We start from the raw sequence: 17,545 nt of genomic DNA on the forward strand, positions 1-17,545 counted from the left end.
GAACTTTTAAAAAGTGACAGGAATATGTACATCCATATACAGTTGTCTCTTGGTATCCATGGGGATTGGTTCTAGGACCCTCGCAGATACCAAAATCTATGGATGCTCAGTTCAGTTCAGTTCAGTTCAGTCACTCAGTCGTGTCCGACTCTTTGCAACCCCATGAATTGCAGCACGCCAGGCCTCCCTGTCCATCACCAACTCCCGGAGTTCACTCAGACTCATGTCCATTAAGTCCGTGATGCCATCTAGCCATCTCATCCTCTGTCGTCCCCTTCTCCTCCTGCCCCCAATCCCTCCCAGTATCTGAGTCTTTTCCAATGAGTCAGCTCTTCGCATGGGGTGGCCAAAGTACTGGAGTTTCAGCTTTAGCATCATTCCTTCCAAAGAAATCCCAGGGCTGATCTCCTTCAGAATGGACTGGTTGGATCTCCTTGCAGTCCAAGGGACTCTCAAGAGTCTTCTCCAACACCACAGTTCAAAAGCCCTCATAAAAAATGGTGTAGAATTTGTATATGCAGTCCTCCCATATACCTTAAATCATCTCTATATAACTTATAATACCTGATACAATGTAAATGCTGTGTAAATAGTTGTAAACTTGTGTGCAGCAAATTCAATTTTTGCTTTGTTGAACTTTCTGGGATTTTTTTTTTCTGAATATTTTTGATCTATGGAAACCATGGATATGGAGGGCCAACTGTTATTTACATACTATGTAATTCACTGATTTAATGTCTACAGCTCAGTGATTCTTAGTATATTTAGAGTTGAGTAGCCATCACTACAATTTAATTCTAGAATATTTTCATCATGCCAAAAATATACTTCATAGGTACTGGCAGCCACTTCCTATTCCCCCAGCCCCTGGCTACCACTAATGTACTTTCTGTCTCTATAGATTTGCCTGTTTGTACATTTCATATAAACACAGTCAAAATGTGTAGACTTTTCTTTCTGGCTTCTTTCACTTAACATAAGGTTTTCAAGGTTGTCCATGTTGTAGCATATACCAATACTTAGCTCCTTTTCGTGGCTGAATAATATTTCCTTGTATGAATATAACATATTTGTTTATCCATTCATTAGTTGATGAATCTTTATGGATTTTCACCTTTTTCGGATGTTATGAATAATACTGATATATGTTCAAAAATAGATCATAGAGTCTAAATCCAATTCAAAATTCATCCTTTAATTAATGGTACAATTTTAATAATGCCATTTTATTGCTGTCTGAGAAAATGTATGTAATAGTCAATAAGCTACTGTCCTGGAATCTGAAGTCTGTCAGTGTATGGGCATAACTGTTAACACTTATACTGTAGTGTATTTCTCAAGTGTAAGAGTAGGCTTCCCCAGTGGCTCAGTGGTAAAGAATCTACCTGCCAAGGCAAGAGACACAGAGAGAAGGAGTCAATCCCTGGGTCAGGAAGATCCCCTGGAGGAAGAAATGGCAACACACTCCAGTATTCTTTCCTTGAAAATCCCATGGACAGAGGAGCTGGGTGGGCTACAGTCCATGAGATTGCAAAGAGTTTGACACAACTGAGCTACTGAACCTGCATTCAAGATTAGTTAATGGACTTTGCTACACAATCAGCTATGTATTATCAGTGTCAGTAAAACAGAGATATTTCATTTTTGAGCATATCTTATTCACAGTTAATTCCCAAAGATCTATGTGTGTAGATGACTTCAATTCTTCCTCCCACCAAACCTTGTACTGAAATGTCAAAGTAAATGATCAACAGTACTAAATAAATTATCAAGATTACTATTTTATTTTATTAATTTATTAAAGTAGCAATTACCAAGCACCTACTACATCCAAAGTTCATTCTTCCTTTTCTTTCTCTTGCCTACTACTGGGTCTAACAATATGAAAGGCATGTGTAATACACTATCTGGAAAGTGAGTGTTGAATACATCTTTTTCTTGAATGGTTCACATAAGGAAAATTATACAAAGCCACATAGATGGACAGGATAGGTTTTTTACTGTCTCCTTTTCATCTCTGAACACCTTTTGATCACTGGGAATAAAACTATTTTGCTCCAAGCACAAATATTCTAAATTTCACAATGATTTGTCACTATGAAACACTTATTATATTTGAAAGAACACAGAGAAGATGGTACTTAAATCATGAGACACACACTAGGACTAATTCAGGTGAAAGACCATACCAAAGCCATTTGACTGTGTCTTTTAATGGTTTGGAATATGCTATAGGATGAAATGAAGGGGAACCAGGACCTTAAGGCTTATTTCTCTTTTATATCATTGAACAACATCCCCTTCCATTAAAGTGGTACTTTTTTAGCTTAGATACTTTTTATGGAATTTACAAATGTCTTTCAAAGACTGTAAGATTGTTGTTATGGGTACAACCATAGCCTTTACCTAGTGATTTTTACACAAGGACCTGGTAGTGGAATCTTGTAAATAACCATGCATCAATCTCTTCTAGGAATGTCCCATTGAGTTTTGCACAGAATCATTGAATGCAGTCTAGTTATATTAAAAAAATAAAGACACTTATATGTCTAGAATATTGTTTTTTCAGTTCAGTTCAGTCTCAGTCGTGTCTGACTCTTTGCGACCCCATGAATCGCAGCACACCAGGCCTCCCTGTCCATCACCAACTCCCAGAGTTCAGTCAAACTCATGTCTATCAAGTCGGTGATACCATCCAACCATCTCCTCCTCTGTCATCCCCTTCTCCTCCTGCTTTCATCTTTCCCAGCATCAGGGTCTTTTCCAATGAGTCAGTTCTTCGCATCAGGTGGCCAAAGTGTTGGAGCTTCAGCATCACTCCTTCCAATGAATATACAGAACTCATTTCGTTTAGGATTGACTGGTTTGATCACCTTCCTGTCCAAGGGACTCTCAAGAGTCTTCTCCAACACCGCAGTTCAAAAGCATAGATTCTTCAGTACTCAGCTTTCTTTATGGTCCAACTCTCACATCTATATATGACTACTGGAAAAACCATAGCTTTGACTAGGTGGACCTTTGCTGGCAAAGTAATATCTCTGCTTTTTAATATGCTGTCTAGGTTTGTCATAGTTTTTCTTGCAAGAAACAACCTATTTTATAAGAACAACACTATTATAATCACATTATTAGTATTCAGGTATATGTCTCAATGAAACTTTGGTTTAGTCAATAGAACCACTACACCTGATGTCTGTCACCAGTTCCTCCATCTATTTAATCTTACAGGTAGATTGACCTTTTCCTTTGCATCACCAGTTTGCCATCCTTCAACCTGGCCTGTCTGCCATTGTTTTTTTCCTACTCAGCAGTTGATGCCTGTGTTGCAACCTATAAAGAGAGTGTTTAGCTCAAACTAAATTGGTGGATATTGGTGAGACTGTGATAACTACAGTACTTCGAAGCTTGATATAATCCGTGGCTCTCTGCCCTTCTTGAATTTGTGCAGGAGGCATTTGTTATTAGAGAATATGTTCTTCTAGAGTCTTCTGATATACTTCAGTAAAATAACTGATTAAATGGCAATTAAAACATGAATATTACAAAATCTGTACCCTAGTGCTATATTTTAACTCTGGCACTGACGATTTGCAAATGAAGAATCAGAGTCAACGTAAAGTTTGTCCAAAAGTATTCCACTTACCTATATTGATCCAGAATTTCATCATGAAACCACACTACATATTGTTTTTTTGCATGTAATTTCCTTCTCTTTGGTTTTCCCCTTTGAACTACATTAAGAAAAACTAATGAAATAATAAATTAACCAATAATCATTATATTGTAATCCATAACTAGTTTTGAGAGAAGTGAAAATGGAGCAGTCTATTTAGTGAAGTAAATTGCTAACAGGGAGATAACTTTCCTTTCTGATGCGCTAAGCTCTAAAAGGTTAGGGGCTGAGAAATTTTGTATCTGCAAGCTGTGAGAATTTTTCTAATACCAAATCTGCAAAAAAACTTGCTTTGCTATTTTCATTTAAATTATAGTCCACATGTTCATTCATGTTACCCTGTCTCTTTAACTACCTTGTCTTAACTATAATACCAGTTCTCAAAGGGTAAGACCATCTTCTTTTAAAATCATTTTATAGATGACATGTATATATGCTTTGTATATTTAGTAATTCTAAAAACCAGGAAACTCCAACAACACAACTTCACAAGTTTCTTTTGATTTATTGAATAACATTAAAGTGGCCTTATACAATATATGATGCTATAAAATGCAGAAGAGAGAGATCCTGTAGCATTTGGTAAGGCTCATATATAAAGGTTAATGTCAAAAAAAAAAAGGTTAATGTCCATCAGCCAGTTTTGTCCTGAGTTTTTAAAAATGACAACATCTGCATTCATTGGAGACCATTTTCAGCACCTTTAAAATACTATTTGCTGAACCTAAAACATTTTAAATTGTCTTATTTTTATAATATTGTTTGCATGGCCAAATGATGCATTTTAACCAGTGATAAAAGCCCCTAATGAGGCTAGCAGTTGGATAAACTGAACATTAAGTTGAGAATAGAAGTGTCCACATAAATATAGTCTGTTAAGTACTGCTCATTGAAGAGATCTGTCTGCTCCAGGACCTTGAGAGTTAAATGTATAATCAACCCTTTATGGACCAAACTTCTGTCTCACGTGGAAAAAATAACTTCCACTGAAAAATAAGGTCCTCTGTTGGTCACTTATGATCTCAAAGGGCATATTTTATTATAAATGTCAATTTCACAAAATTATGTGTCCTGTAATACATAATTATGTTCAAAATTGCATTTGAAATCTATTATTAACAGTTAACAGTGAACATTCTTAAAATAGTTATTACTCTTGGCCTTAACAGAAAAAGCAATAATGGAGGTATTTTAGGGAGTTAAAAGCTGCAAGGCACTGGCCTCTGAATAAAGCCACTGCAGGTGTGTTTCTTAATGGGCTGTTAATTTTATAGCTGGTGAACACAAAGGACAGAGACCATGTGTGTTTTTAAACTGTGTTTGGTGTGGAAAAGGAGTTGATGGCTGAAAAATATAAAGGCAGTGTGAAATAAGGCCAAATTGAGCTTGCCCTCCTGAGATGTAATCCTCCTTGCTCAAAACCAAGGCCAACTCAATTCTTGCCACTGTGCTTCTGTTCGCACCACCACATAACAAAGAATCCCAGAGAAACTTATATTAAGCCAGCACATCAGAAATAATTAGAAAATCTGACAACAAACAATAAAGACCTGATACACTAACATTCTCTCACACTAACCAGCTCTTTATAGGTTTCCTGTTTTTGCTACTAAGTCACTCAAACTTAAGAGTTTTGACTCCCTCCTCCTGCATCCCTCACCCCTAGGTTCCCAGGGTTCTTAGAACCTTGCATCTCAGTGTGTGCGCTGAGGACCAAGAAACATGAGTGTTACTTGGGAACTCACAAGATCTAGGTTCTCCAACCAGGGATTGAACCTGGGCCACCGCAGTGAAAGCATCTTTTCTTCCTGGGGAAATAATTTGTTTTATTGTTATCAGTTCAGTTCAAGTTCAGTTCAATCGCTCAGTCATGTCTGACTCTTTGTGACCCCACGGACTGCAGCATGCCAGGCCTCCCTGTCCATCACCAACTCCCGAAGTCTACCCAAACTCAGGACTGAAGTGACTTAGCAGCAGCAGCAGCAGCAGGTCCATTGAGTCGGTGATGCCATCCAACCATCTCATCCTCTGTCGTCCCCTTCTTCTCCTGCCTTCAATCTTTCCCAGCATCAGGGTCTTTTCCATTGAGTCAGCTCTTTGCATCAGGTGGTCAAAATATTGGAGTTTCAGCTTCAACATCAGTCGTTTGAATGAATATTCAGGACAGATTTCCTCTAGGATGGATTGGATGGATCTCCTTGCAGTCCAAGGTACTCTCAAGAGTCTTCTCCAACACCACAGTTCAAAAGCATCAATTCTTCGGCACTCAGCTTTCTTTATAGACCAACACTCACATCCATACATGACTACTGGAAAAACCTTTGACTAGCTTTGACTAGACAGACCTTTGTTGGCAAAGTAATATCTCTGCTTTTTAATATGCTGTCTAGGTTGGTCATAACTTTTCTTCCAAGGAGCAAGCATCTTTCAATTTCATGGCTGCAGTCACCATCTGCAGTGATTTTGGAGCCCAAAAAATAAAGTATGTCACTGTTTCCACTGTTTCCCCATCTATTTCCCATGAAGTGATGGGACCGGATGCCATGATCTTAGTTTTCTGAATGTTGAGCTTTAAGCCAACTTTTTCACTGCTCTTTCACTTTCGTCAAGAGGCTCTTTAGTTCTTCTTCACTTTCTGCCATAAGGGTGGTGTCATCTGCATATCTGAGGCTAATATTTTTCCCTGCAATCATTATCCCAGCTTGTGCTTCATGCAGACTGGCATTTTGCATGATGTACTCTGCATAGAAGTTAAATAAGCAGGGTGACAATATGTAGCCTTGACGTACTCCTTTCCCAATTTGGAACCAGTCCATTGTTCCATGTACATTTCTAACTGGTGCTTCTCAACCTGTATGCAGATTTCCCAAGAGGCATGTGAGGTGGTCTGGTATTCCCATCTCTTTCAAAGGCTTTGGCATAGTCAATAAAGCAGAAGTAGATGTTTTCCTGGAACTCTCTTGTTTTTTCGATATTCCAACGGATGTCGGTAATTTGATCTCTGGATCCTCTGCCTTTTCTAAATCCAGCTTGAACATCTGGAGGTCCACGGTTCACGTACTGTTGAAGCTTGGCTTGGAGAATTTTGAGCATTACTTTGCTGGCATGTGAGATGGGTGCAATTGTGTGATAGTTTGAGCACTCTTTGGCATTGTTATAAATAATAAATTATTATTATAGTAATTATTATATAATAATTTGTTTATATAATATATTATAATTGGTATATATAATAAGTTGCTTTATTGTTATAAATAATTATTATAAATAATAATATCTTTATCGTTTAGATTTTTTTATAAGAAATATATAATTAGATTTTTCTTCTTCATTCAGATTGGTGGTTCTTACTGTTTAACACAAATGTCTGGTTCATGACTCCTTATTTTTAATGATAGATATAGATATATGGGAGAAGGAAATGGCAACCCACTCCAGTTTTCTTGCCTGGAGAATCCCATGGACAGAGGAGCCTGGCGAGCTACAGTCCATGGGGTTGCAAAGAGTCGGACATGACTGAGAGCAACTAACACAGACACACACACACACAGAGATATATGGGGCTTCCCTGGTGGCTCAGATGGTAAAGATATAGATATATGAAATTTATCTTCCATCTTCCTCATGCTTTCTAATTGACGCATCTAGTCTGTCTTCCCTTTCTTGTCTTCATTTAGAATAAGTTATTTTTATCTCAGTACTATTTTCTCTATGCTAGTTCAAAAATAAATTTTTATCTTTTAGTATTTATGCTTAAAATTACAATAAGATTTTTGAATATATAGTAATCTGAAGTTAATTGATATTTGTACCATTCCTTAGGATAATCCAGCTTTACACTTCCCAGATAATATGTGATTTTTTTAACCTAATTGTGGCATAGTTGACAAATATGGTCATATATATTTAAAGTATACATCATGATACTTGATATACATATATATTGTAAAATGGTTACCAAGATCAAGATAATGAAAACATTTATTACCTCACATCATTAACACATGTCAGCTCGTGTGTGTGTGTGTGGTTGAAAATACTTAATATTTACTCATAGTAATTTTCAAGTATATATTACCATATCATTAACTATATTTACTATGCTGTATATTAGAGCCTCAAAACTTTTTATAAGTGAAAATTTGTTTCCTTTGACCTATATCACCCCATTCCCCCCTCCCTCCAGCCCTGGCAACCAGCATTCTATTCTTGTTTGTATGAAATCAACTTTTGTCTGTCTTCCTTATTTCACTAAGCACAATGCCCTTCAGATTCATCTTCTTTATCCATTTATCCACTGAAGGACATTCAGGTTGTTTCCATATCTTGGCTATTGTGAATAATGCTGCAATGAATGTGGGATCCTGATTTCAATTTCTTTGGATATATACCCAGGAGTAGCAATGCTGTATCATATGGTAGTTCTATTTTTGGCTTCCCTTGTGGCTCAGCTGGTAAAGAATCCACCTGCAATAATGGAGACCTGGGTTCGAAATCTGGGTTGGGAAGATCCCTGGAAAAGGAAAAGGCTACCTACTCGAGTATTCTGGCCTGGAGAATTCCATGGACTGTATAGTCCACGTGGTCGCAAAGAGTTGGACATAACTAAGCAATTTTCACTTTCACTTTCATTTTGCATTCCCACCAACAGTGCACAAGGGTTTTCTTTTCTCCACGTCCTCACCAACATTTATCTCTTGTCTTTTCGATAATATCCAGCCTAACAGGAGTAAGGTGATATCTCACTGTGATTTTGATTTGCATTTCCCCAGTGATTAGTGATGTTAAACATCTTTCATATACCTATTGGTCATTAATATATCTTCTTTGGAAAATATATATACTCAAGTCCTTTGTCCATTTTTAAAAATTGGATTATTTGCATTTTTGTTATTGAGTTGTATGAGTTCTTTATATATTTTGGATACTAATGCCTTATCAGATACACTTCGCCTTCCATCCTTTCCCTCTAACCCTACTTCCAGCTGCTTCTACCTACATACACATACCCTGCACCTTAGCTTTATAGAGTCTCTCTTTGTTTGGGTTCAAGCTGTTCCTTTCACATGGAAAATTCTTCCCCACAAAAAATTCTTCAACTCTGTTGAAATCCTTTCCATCCTTTAAGGCTCATCTTGAGTACCACTTCCCATAAATATGCTTTTCTGATTCACTCATTTGTTTATTCATTGAATAAAAATGTACTGACCACAGAACTACATTCTTCTGGTTCCTGGAGATAAAGCAATAAACAGAAGAGCCACAGCCTCATGGACTTTATATTCTATCAGGTGAAAACAGGTGATAAACAAGAAATAAGTAAAACACATGTTATACTAAGTGGTGATAAGTGCTAAAAAGAAAATAGAAGAATATAAACGGGGTTCAGACAGCCAGGAATGATGAGTATCCTCTGATCAAATACCTTTCCTTATTTTGTATACCCAATGCAAGTATTTTCCTTTACAATGTGGCTATTTGCATATTTGCCCTATTTTTCTATCTTATATTCAAAGTTCCTTGAGAGCAAGAACTTTATTTCACTCATCTTTGTATCTCCTTTACCATCTGAGCCACCAAGGAAGCCCATCGTAAAGGAGATATCTCCTGGGGTTTCCCTGGTACCTCAGCTGGTAAAGAATCCACCTGCAATGCAGGAGACCCCGGTTCAATTCCAGGGTTGGGAAGATCCCCTGGAGAAGGGAACAGCTACCCACTCCAGTACTCTGGGCTGCAGAATTCTATGGACTCTATAGTCAATGGGATCACAAAGAGTCGGACATGACTACCTTTCACTTATAGCTGTATATCTCCTATACAGCTGTATGTAGCTCCTACAGCTACCAAGACAAAGTTCAGTAAATAATGGTTAAAATGACTCAAATGATGGAAATAAGTGCAATAGTACTTAAGAGGAAGGAGAGACTGATACAGTGGTTGGTTGGGAAAGACTCCTTGGAGATCGTTAATTTGGATAAGGTTTTACAAGATGGGTGGGGTGAAAAAGAAGGAAGAGCTGAGTAAGTCTGATTTGATATATATGTTCTTGAAAATCTAAAAGTCATTGTTTTATCAACTGACTAATATTATGAATAATTTTCTTTATTTTTAAAACCAGTGTTTCAGAAGGGACGGGCAATAGACACTGGAGAAGTTGACATTGGTGCACAGGTCATGCAGACCATTCCACCTGGCTTATTCTGGCGTTTTCAGATTACTATCCACCATCCTATATATCTGAAATTCAATATTTCTTTAGCCAAGGACTCACTGCTGGGAATTTATGGCAGAAGAAACATTCCACCTACACACACTCAGGTATTTGATATTGTAGATATTTCTTGACCCTTTCAGAGAGTGGCAGGATGAATAGTTCAGGGTTTGTGACTTGCAAAGTATGTGGGAGTCAAAGGTGATGGCAGACAATTTTGTAATGAGCAAATATCCAGAATAATCACAGTCAAGCGAATGAAAAAAAAAAAGATGCTATTGAGCAATAACAACTAGAATTTAGCAAAACAGATTCAAAAAAGGAAGTTTAAGAAAATATTCTTGCAACTGAAGTTCTGCTTCCTGGAACAGGATGGTCATGAGCCTTCCCAGCCCCCTCCTCTTTTTTAGTCTTGGTGCCCACCTCTCCACTGGTTCCATACATTCCTGACCTGTTGTCCCAATAAAGGAATACAAATCAAGAGGGAAATGAGTCAAAAAGGCATGTTTTGTCTTGTAGGTAAAACATGTTCCTTATTATTGTTAAGAAAAACTTAAATAGGTAAAACCTCTATGGTTTACAAGACCCTTCTAGAAACCTTTGGCACTTCATTTCCCTTAATTTCTTTCCCTTATCTCTTCCTACACGAACCCATTTGAGGCCCTGCTCCATCTAAGTAGCATAAGGAATGGTAACCATCCTGGGCTTGGGATACCTGTGCCATGTTCTTGTCCGATTAGGGATAAAAGAAAAGAGGACAAGGTCTTTGAATATTTCATTGTGTTATCACAAAAGTAGTACATTATGGTGAATGTTTTGACTATTCATTTATTAGTTTTCAAAACTAAAAAACTTTTTAATTTGTAATGATGATCATGGTAACATTTCAAGGGAAATGTCTATTTTCAAGTATCTTCTATCAGATACTTTTTGTAAAATATCAAGATTCTCTTGCATAATACCAAATAAGTCTTCTATATCTTGCTTTATTATTTTTAAACAATTATTTTTAATACTCTAAAACTGAAGGGTTGGTAACATTTATAAATATTGTGAAGGGTTATTTTGTTTTCGGAATTAATAATATGCTTTAGGGTTTAGATGTACTTAAGAATGAATTGCCTCTTTTCCCACTCTGCCCACTTCCAGAGCAAAGAAGTATGAAGTATCATAATTGATGTGAGAGATGTTTATCAGTCTAGAGGTAAAAGTCGTGGCTCATATCTATGTTTGCATTTGTTCCAGTTTGATTTTGTAAAGCTAATGGATGGAAAACAACTGGTCAAACAGGACTCCAAGAGCTCTGATGATACCCAGCATTCTCCTCGGAACCTAATCTTAACCTCACTGCAGGAAACAGGTTTCATAGAATATATGGACCAAGGGCCTTGGTATCTGGCATTTTACAATGATGGAAAAAAGATGGAACAAGTATTTGTGTTAACTACAGCAATTGGTAAGCTGCCTTGGCTATGATTTTGAATCGACAGCATAACTCCAGAAAGACACAATGATGAAAGCGATACAGATGTTATTGAAGCTTATTGCTCGTTCTGTCTTAAAGTCATTACTCAGGATACGTCACAATGAGACAGGTTTACATTGTTGTTGTCAGTAATGTTGTTTAAATGCAGATTAAGATTTTTAAAATGCTCCATTATTTGCGGCTATCTTAGGATACCTGCCATGCTCCTTTTTATATGTTTTCAACAGGAATAATACCCTGGATAACACTATTACTGAGACTACATAGATGAAAACCTTCATGAAGAAGGGAAATAAGCAAGAGAAGCCCTGTTAATTCAAGTTCTATTTAAAAAGAAAAAGCAAATAAATACCTTTTTGAAATGGAAAACCTAGCATCAATCCAGTTCTTCTTTAGAACAACTGATTCTGGAAACATTAAGACTGCAAAATACAACCTGAGCATAAAGAAGAGTCTTAAGGATAATAACTTGGGTCATTCAGAGTTCTTTCTTTAGAACTGTTTAGTTTAAAATCATCACAATGACTTGTTCACTGCACTCAGAGCCTATTAAAGAATGTTCTTTTCAGTACAATGTCTACACACACTCTTACTCATTTTCACCCTAGTTAATCAGAGACAGCTCACTCTTGTCATTTTGGGAGGTGAAATCATTTGCCTTTATATAACCCTTTGTATGAATAAAGCTGAGCTCTTTAGCAAATTTAGAGCCCTAAGAGTATACAACTCATAGACACAGTATTTTACTGTGTGAATTTTCGTGAAACACATGTCTTTTAAAAGAAGGGAAAATATTTTACAGCTGTCAGTTTTCTATGCAACTCTCACCACTTTATCCTTTAGTTAACCTGTTCTACCATATGTTTAGGATATCATGTTGATTGTTAATAGATATACCATCTGCTCTTTATAACAATTATATTCTATTTTTACTTGATGCTGAAGACCTTTTGTCAGTATAAAATGGTATTCCAGCCACAGATTATCAAAAACTTGCCTCTAAAGTAATCAGAAAGGCAATGAAAATGCACCAATGATTTTCCCCTTAGAGAAAAGCTCCACTGATCTTACATCTTCAAAAGACAAAGTGTTTGTTAAATTGTATATATATATATATAATTTTTTTTAAGTCACGACACTGTTTTGCTTCTCAGAGATTCAGTAGAGGCAAATTCAACAATTGCATCTTTCATGATATTTGTCCACCAAGACTCAGTTTTGATAATGCAAACTAATCAGATATGAGAGATTGAGTTTCTCCTAAGAAATCAGAGCAATTAGAATACTTAAAACATTTGTGAAAAGGATTTTCTCTCTTCCTGTTATCCTTACCCCTAAGTTCAAGTTAAAACACTAACCAAGCTATTAACCTTTCAAAAATCAATAGACCCAGAAACACACTTGGAGTTTTTTTCATGTCCCTTAATTCCTTTCCCAAAGACCCTAACCTTTGAGATATAATTTCCTATTATCCAGAGATTAAGCTCTTAGTTTCATATGCAACAACATATTTGCTTCTTCCTTATGCAAGTCTGTTTCTTATTTCTCCTACAATTTCACTTAAAGAGAATTCAAGTAAATTTGCCAAAATGTGAAAGGTATATAAATTATTTACTCTCAATTCTCCCCATTATTTTTATGTTTTTGTAATTGTTAAAAGAGGATGATATATTTGTTCCTTTGTCTATTATGTGGTAATATTATAATCAGTTGGATTGATCGTAACTATATTTGGTCTGCTCATAGGGATCAAAACAGCATAATAACCATTTATTGAGTGACTAATATAGGCGAGCAACTAGCCTGTATTACTATATGTTATTTTCTAGTTTCATGGACAAAGTTATGAATAAGCCAGAGTCTTCACCAACCAGCTCAATAACATGATAATATATACCATTAATGGAGTGTCATTCTGCCCCAAGCACTCTACATTCAGTTATCTTGTTTGATTCTCATCACAAGCCTAGCATAGGTATAGTGGTACTTATATTACAAATAAGAAATCAGAGACTTGGGATGAGTAAAGAAGTCTCACAGCCAGCAAGTGGCAAAATTGATATTGGGGACACTCAATATCTCTGATTCCAAGCCCCTGCTCTTTAGAACATTCTCATTCCATAGGATTATTCATTAGGTTTGGTTTTTCCCATGAGAAAATCTGCCAGAAGCAAAACCCATCATCAGCGCAGATGCAGATCCCAAAGCTCTAGCATAAGAACAGGGTTTTAATCATAGAACTTTAAAATAATTCTCAACTCTAATGAACTGGTGTCTAGGAAGTGATTCTGGAGTAAGATTTAAAAGATAGAAGACAAACTTCCTGCAGGCCATTATAAATAGAAAAGCACATTCTTTTTCATCACTAGTTATTTATGTGTTTCTGCTGTAGCCATCCTCTTCTGGAGTCCCTAGGCTATCCCAATGTCTCTTTGATACCCAGTGGAGGTGGCAGCTTCCAAAACCTCCTCCATTGCCTTCTCTTCTCATTTGCATTGCAGGTGTTAAGCTCTGTGCAGCATTACGGGCCTCGGGACAATTCTTAGATAGTCAATAAGCCAGAGAGATTTTTATTTATTTTGATAGCAAATTTTATTAAACATTTTCTCTCCCCGGTAGCTACATTCCCACAAGGCTGCTTCCATGAAGCTGTCAATACGACCTGGTATGAAATTAAATTCAAGTATATTTACCTTTGAAATTTTCCTCTATAGCCTCCTATTAACCATGCAGGGCAGGGAAAATCCAAATGTAGATTTAAGAATGGCCACTTCTTTTTGGTACAAGAAAGCAAAACAAGAAAAGAGATAATAATTGTTCCATCTCTGAATGAAAAGAAATAAGACTCTTTGTGCCTTTTTGTAATGATCTTTTAAATAAAGGTATGATTTTCTGAAAATAACTAATGTTTTAATGAGTTAAAAAGTGGTTAGCTCATTGTCAAATGTTACGTTCCTGCCAGCTCAGTTTTCAGCAAATGCCATGTGTCAGGTCTTATCCAGTTCAGTTTTCTAGCACAGGGATCAGAGAACAGACCATTGTAAACTTGCAAAAAAGAATCTGATGTGTTCATATGGATGTCAGAAGAATAATCTCCTCTGTAGATAGGATAGCCATCCAACACGGCCACTGGATTCATTCTCAGCTTCCTAAGGATCCCCTAAATGGACAAGATGCCACGTTTTTCCTCTGGCTTTTCTTCTGCCCAAGGCAGAATTCCAAGTCTAGAAGCACTAGTTCTCAATGCTTTAATTCAGTCTTCACCTGCAGGGTCACTTGAGGTATTTGTTAGAATGTAGATTACTGGGCTGCATCTTCAGAGATGGGGGCTTCCCAAGTGGTGCTAGAGGTAAAGAGTCCTCCTGCCAATGCAGGAGACACAAGAGATGCAGGTTTGATCCCTGGGTCAGGAAGATCCCCTGGAGTAGAAAATGGCACCCCACTCCAGTGTTCTTGCCTGGAAAGTTTCATGAGCAGAGGAGCCTGGTGGGCTACAGTAGTTGAGGCTGCAGAGTTGGACACCACTGAGCAACTGAGCATGACTAATATCCTCAGAGATAGTCAATAAATCTGGTGTGAAGCTCGGGTATCTGCATTTTAAGTACTTCAGGTGATCCTCCTGATGTAGGTGGTCAAAAGGCCACAATTGAAGAAATGCTATTTCTCAACTCTCATTATGAATTCTCAGAGTTCAGTGGAAGACACCAAGACTACTTACTAGAATATTTCCTTCTGATTGGAAATAGCTTATCCAAGTAAAACTAGATGAAGTAGATGGTTTGGATTGAAAAGACAAAACTGGTGCCTATGAGAAGTATGAGTGTAATGGGCCAGAACATAAAAGTCAGAATCCAGGAGTGCTAAGTTATAGAAAATGTACGGAAAAAAGTCATGAAAAGGTGGGGTTTTTTTAAACTGCAGGAGTAAAGTATACGTATCATAATAGGTCGTGGACTTGGAATTTGATGCTGTTACACTCAAATAAAATTTTAAACTAAAAACAGTTTTCAATATCATTGTCAGAGACTGATTTTTATAAAACTTTATAACTCTTCAGTTAAGTTACTTAGCACAAGATTGGTCAAAGTTCTGTTGTATTGAAGATACTATGTCACCAGAACTATGTACGGGCACCTTTAAAGCCTTCTCAATTCCCCCTGAAACCTATTCTTCTCTAAGAATGAATTGAAGGGAAATTAGTGGCAAAGAACTGATAGGCATTTACAGCCAAGAAAGCATTCTCAACAAAATGCTTAGGTTCTAGTGCTTTTCATGGTGGTGAGTTTAATATGAACACTTACTTTAAAAGCTTTCCATTGTCACTTATTAGTGAAAATGAAATACCTGATTATCATATTTAAGCTGTCAAGATAGTAGATTAAACATTTTAAGGTGATAGAGAAGACATTTTTCTTTGCTACCACCTAAATTTAAAAAATAAACAATAGACTTCATTTTCTGGGTTATATTTTAAAGCCCTTTTTGCTTTTGAGAAATGACCTATAATCCTAGTACATTTTTAGTTTTATCATGAATGTCTTTTAAGAATACAGCTCATCTAGACCCTTGATGCATTTTAGAGGTGAGGCTGGTTTTTAGTCCCACTCTTGAATAGCCAATTCAGCAAATCCAGGGTGCTTTAAATAATTTGGTACTGTGACCTCTTACAGAAATCTTTGGCATCTGACTTTAGACAGTAAGTGCTTTGTAGACAGCAGAGGGCAAAGATTGTTATAGGCCCAGGGTTTTTGCAATTTAGAAAAAAATAAAGACTCTATAGCCTATAAGTTTGTTCTTTTTTTTTTTTCTTCTTTTTCTCTCTATTAATAGAAATAATGGATGACTGTTCGACAAATTGCAATGGAAATGGAGAATGTATCTCTGGCCATTGTCACTGCTTCCCAGGATTCCTTGGACCTGACTGTGCTAGAGGTAAGGTTGCCCTGTTATACTGATTGGTTAGGGAACTTGATGTCACTTGAGAACTTAGAATTAGTAACAATAGGAAGAGGAGGAGGGATAAGAGTGATAGTAGCAGTAGCAACACCCCCGATGGTCTCTACCAAAAGTTGAGCACTTGCTCTACCAGGCACCATTCTCAACATTTTGTGGTACTTTTAATTCATATATGGTATAATAATCCTATGATATAGATCTATTATCCCAGTTTAATGGGCAAAGAAATAACATCAGAGAAGTCAAATCACTTAACTAAGGTTATCTAACCACTGAGATACCTGGATCCTCTGAAACCAACCACTCCATGATATTGGATTGGCCAAAAAGTTAATTCAGGTTTTTCCATAGCATCTTATGGAAAAGCCCAAGCAAACCTTTCGGCCAACTCAGTACTTCTATTCCCTTCATAAACTAATTTATAATGGAGGAACTTTGGGTAACCACTTATACAAATTAGGGTAAACAGGAAGAGGTGGACAGTCACCAGCTGGCTGAGTAGCTTATAAGGGAAAGACTGGGAAGGCAGAAGTTAAAGTTTCAAACTTTACTAAACCAGACTTGCCCATAATTTAATTCTCGAAAAGCTGTGGGTCAATCATGCTGGGTTTTCCCCATAGGCTTACAGTTATTATCAATACTTTAGAGATGCTTTCTGCTTGTTCACAATGTGTTCTTAAAGTTCTCAGCCTGCTAATACTTTCATCTCAGGTTTCTCAGCCACTCAGTTTCTTTAGATTAAATTCTATTCAGCAGAGAATTCAATAGCACTTGCTAGATTCCCAGTTCTCCAATAGATCTTAAGGAGGTTGGGGGGTAGAAGCAGAGGTTATGGCTGGTATGGAAAAAAATGAATAAGATGAGATATAGGCCCTGCCCTCAGGGAGGTCCATATTTTTTTTAATAAGAAGACTAAGAATGACAGAGCAAAGTGAATGTTCCAATGAAGGTCTGCACAGCTGGAATAGGCACAGACATCTATCCAGTACCAATCTCTAAATGGCCAACTTTTGAAAGATAACACTCTATAATAGGAATACCTCCCTCCTAGTTTTATGAATTTTATCTGCTTGAGGAAGAAACACCAAAAGAGAGACAAATCCTAACTTATAATAATGACGATGGTGATGATGATAGTTGTTCAAGAGTATCGAAAGCAAGTGCTTGAAATAATTTCTTCACTCAGGGTGTTTTTATAATTTATCTTTCCCCCAATCCC

The 17,545-nt window shown here is 36.9% G+C and overlaps 1 protein-coding gene across 1 annotated transcript in view; it reads left to right on the plus strand.

The window, feature by feature from the left end:
• TENM1 (teneurin transmembrane protein 1) overlaps window positions 1–17,545 on the plus strand; it is a 629,447-nt gene that overhangs the window by 342,018 nt on the left and 269,884 nt on the right. Inside the window, exons 7-9 of the mRNA XM_052662865.1 lie at window positions 9,792–9,991; window positions 11,130–11,340; window positions 16,201–16,302. Of these exons, the coding sequence (XP_052518825.1) occupies window positions 9,792–9,991; window positions 11,130–11,340; window positions 16,201–16,302 (513 nt within the window). The remainder of the gene's footprint in view (window positions 1–9,791; window positions 9,992–11,129; window positions 11,341–16,200; window positions 16,303–17,545) is intronic.

Source organism: Budorcas taxicolor, chromosome X, assembly GCF_023091745.1.
Source record: "Budorcas taxicolor isolate Tak-1 chromosome X, Takin1.1, whole genome shotgun sequence".
NCBI lineage: Eukaryota > Metazoa > Chordata > Mammalia > Artiodactyla > Bovidae > Budorcas > Budorcas taxicolor.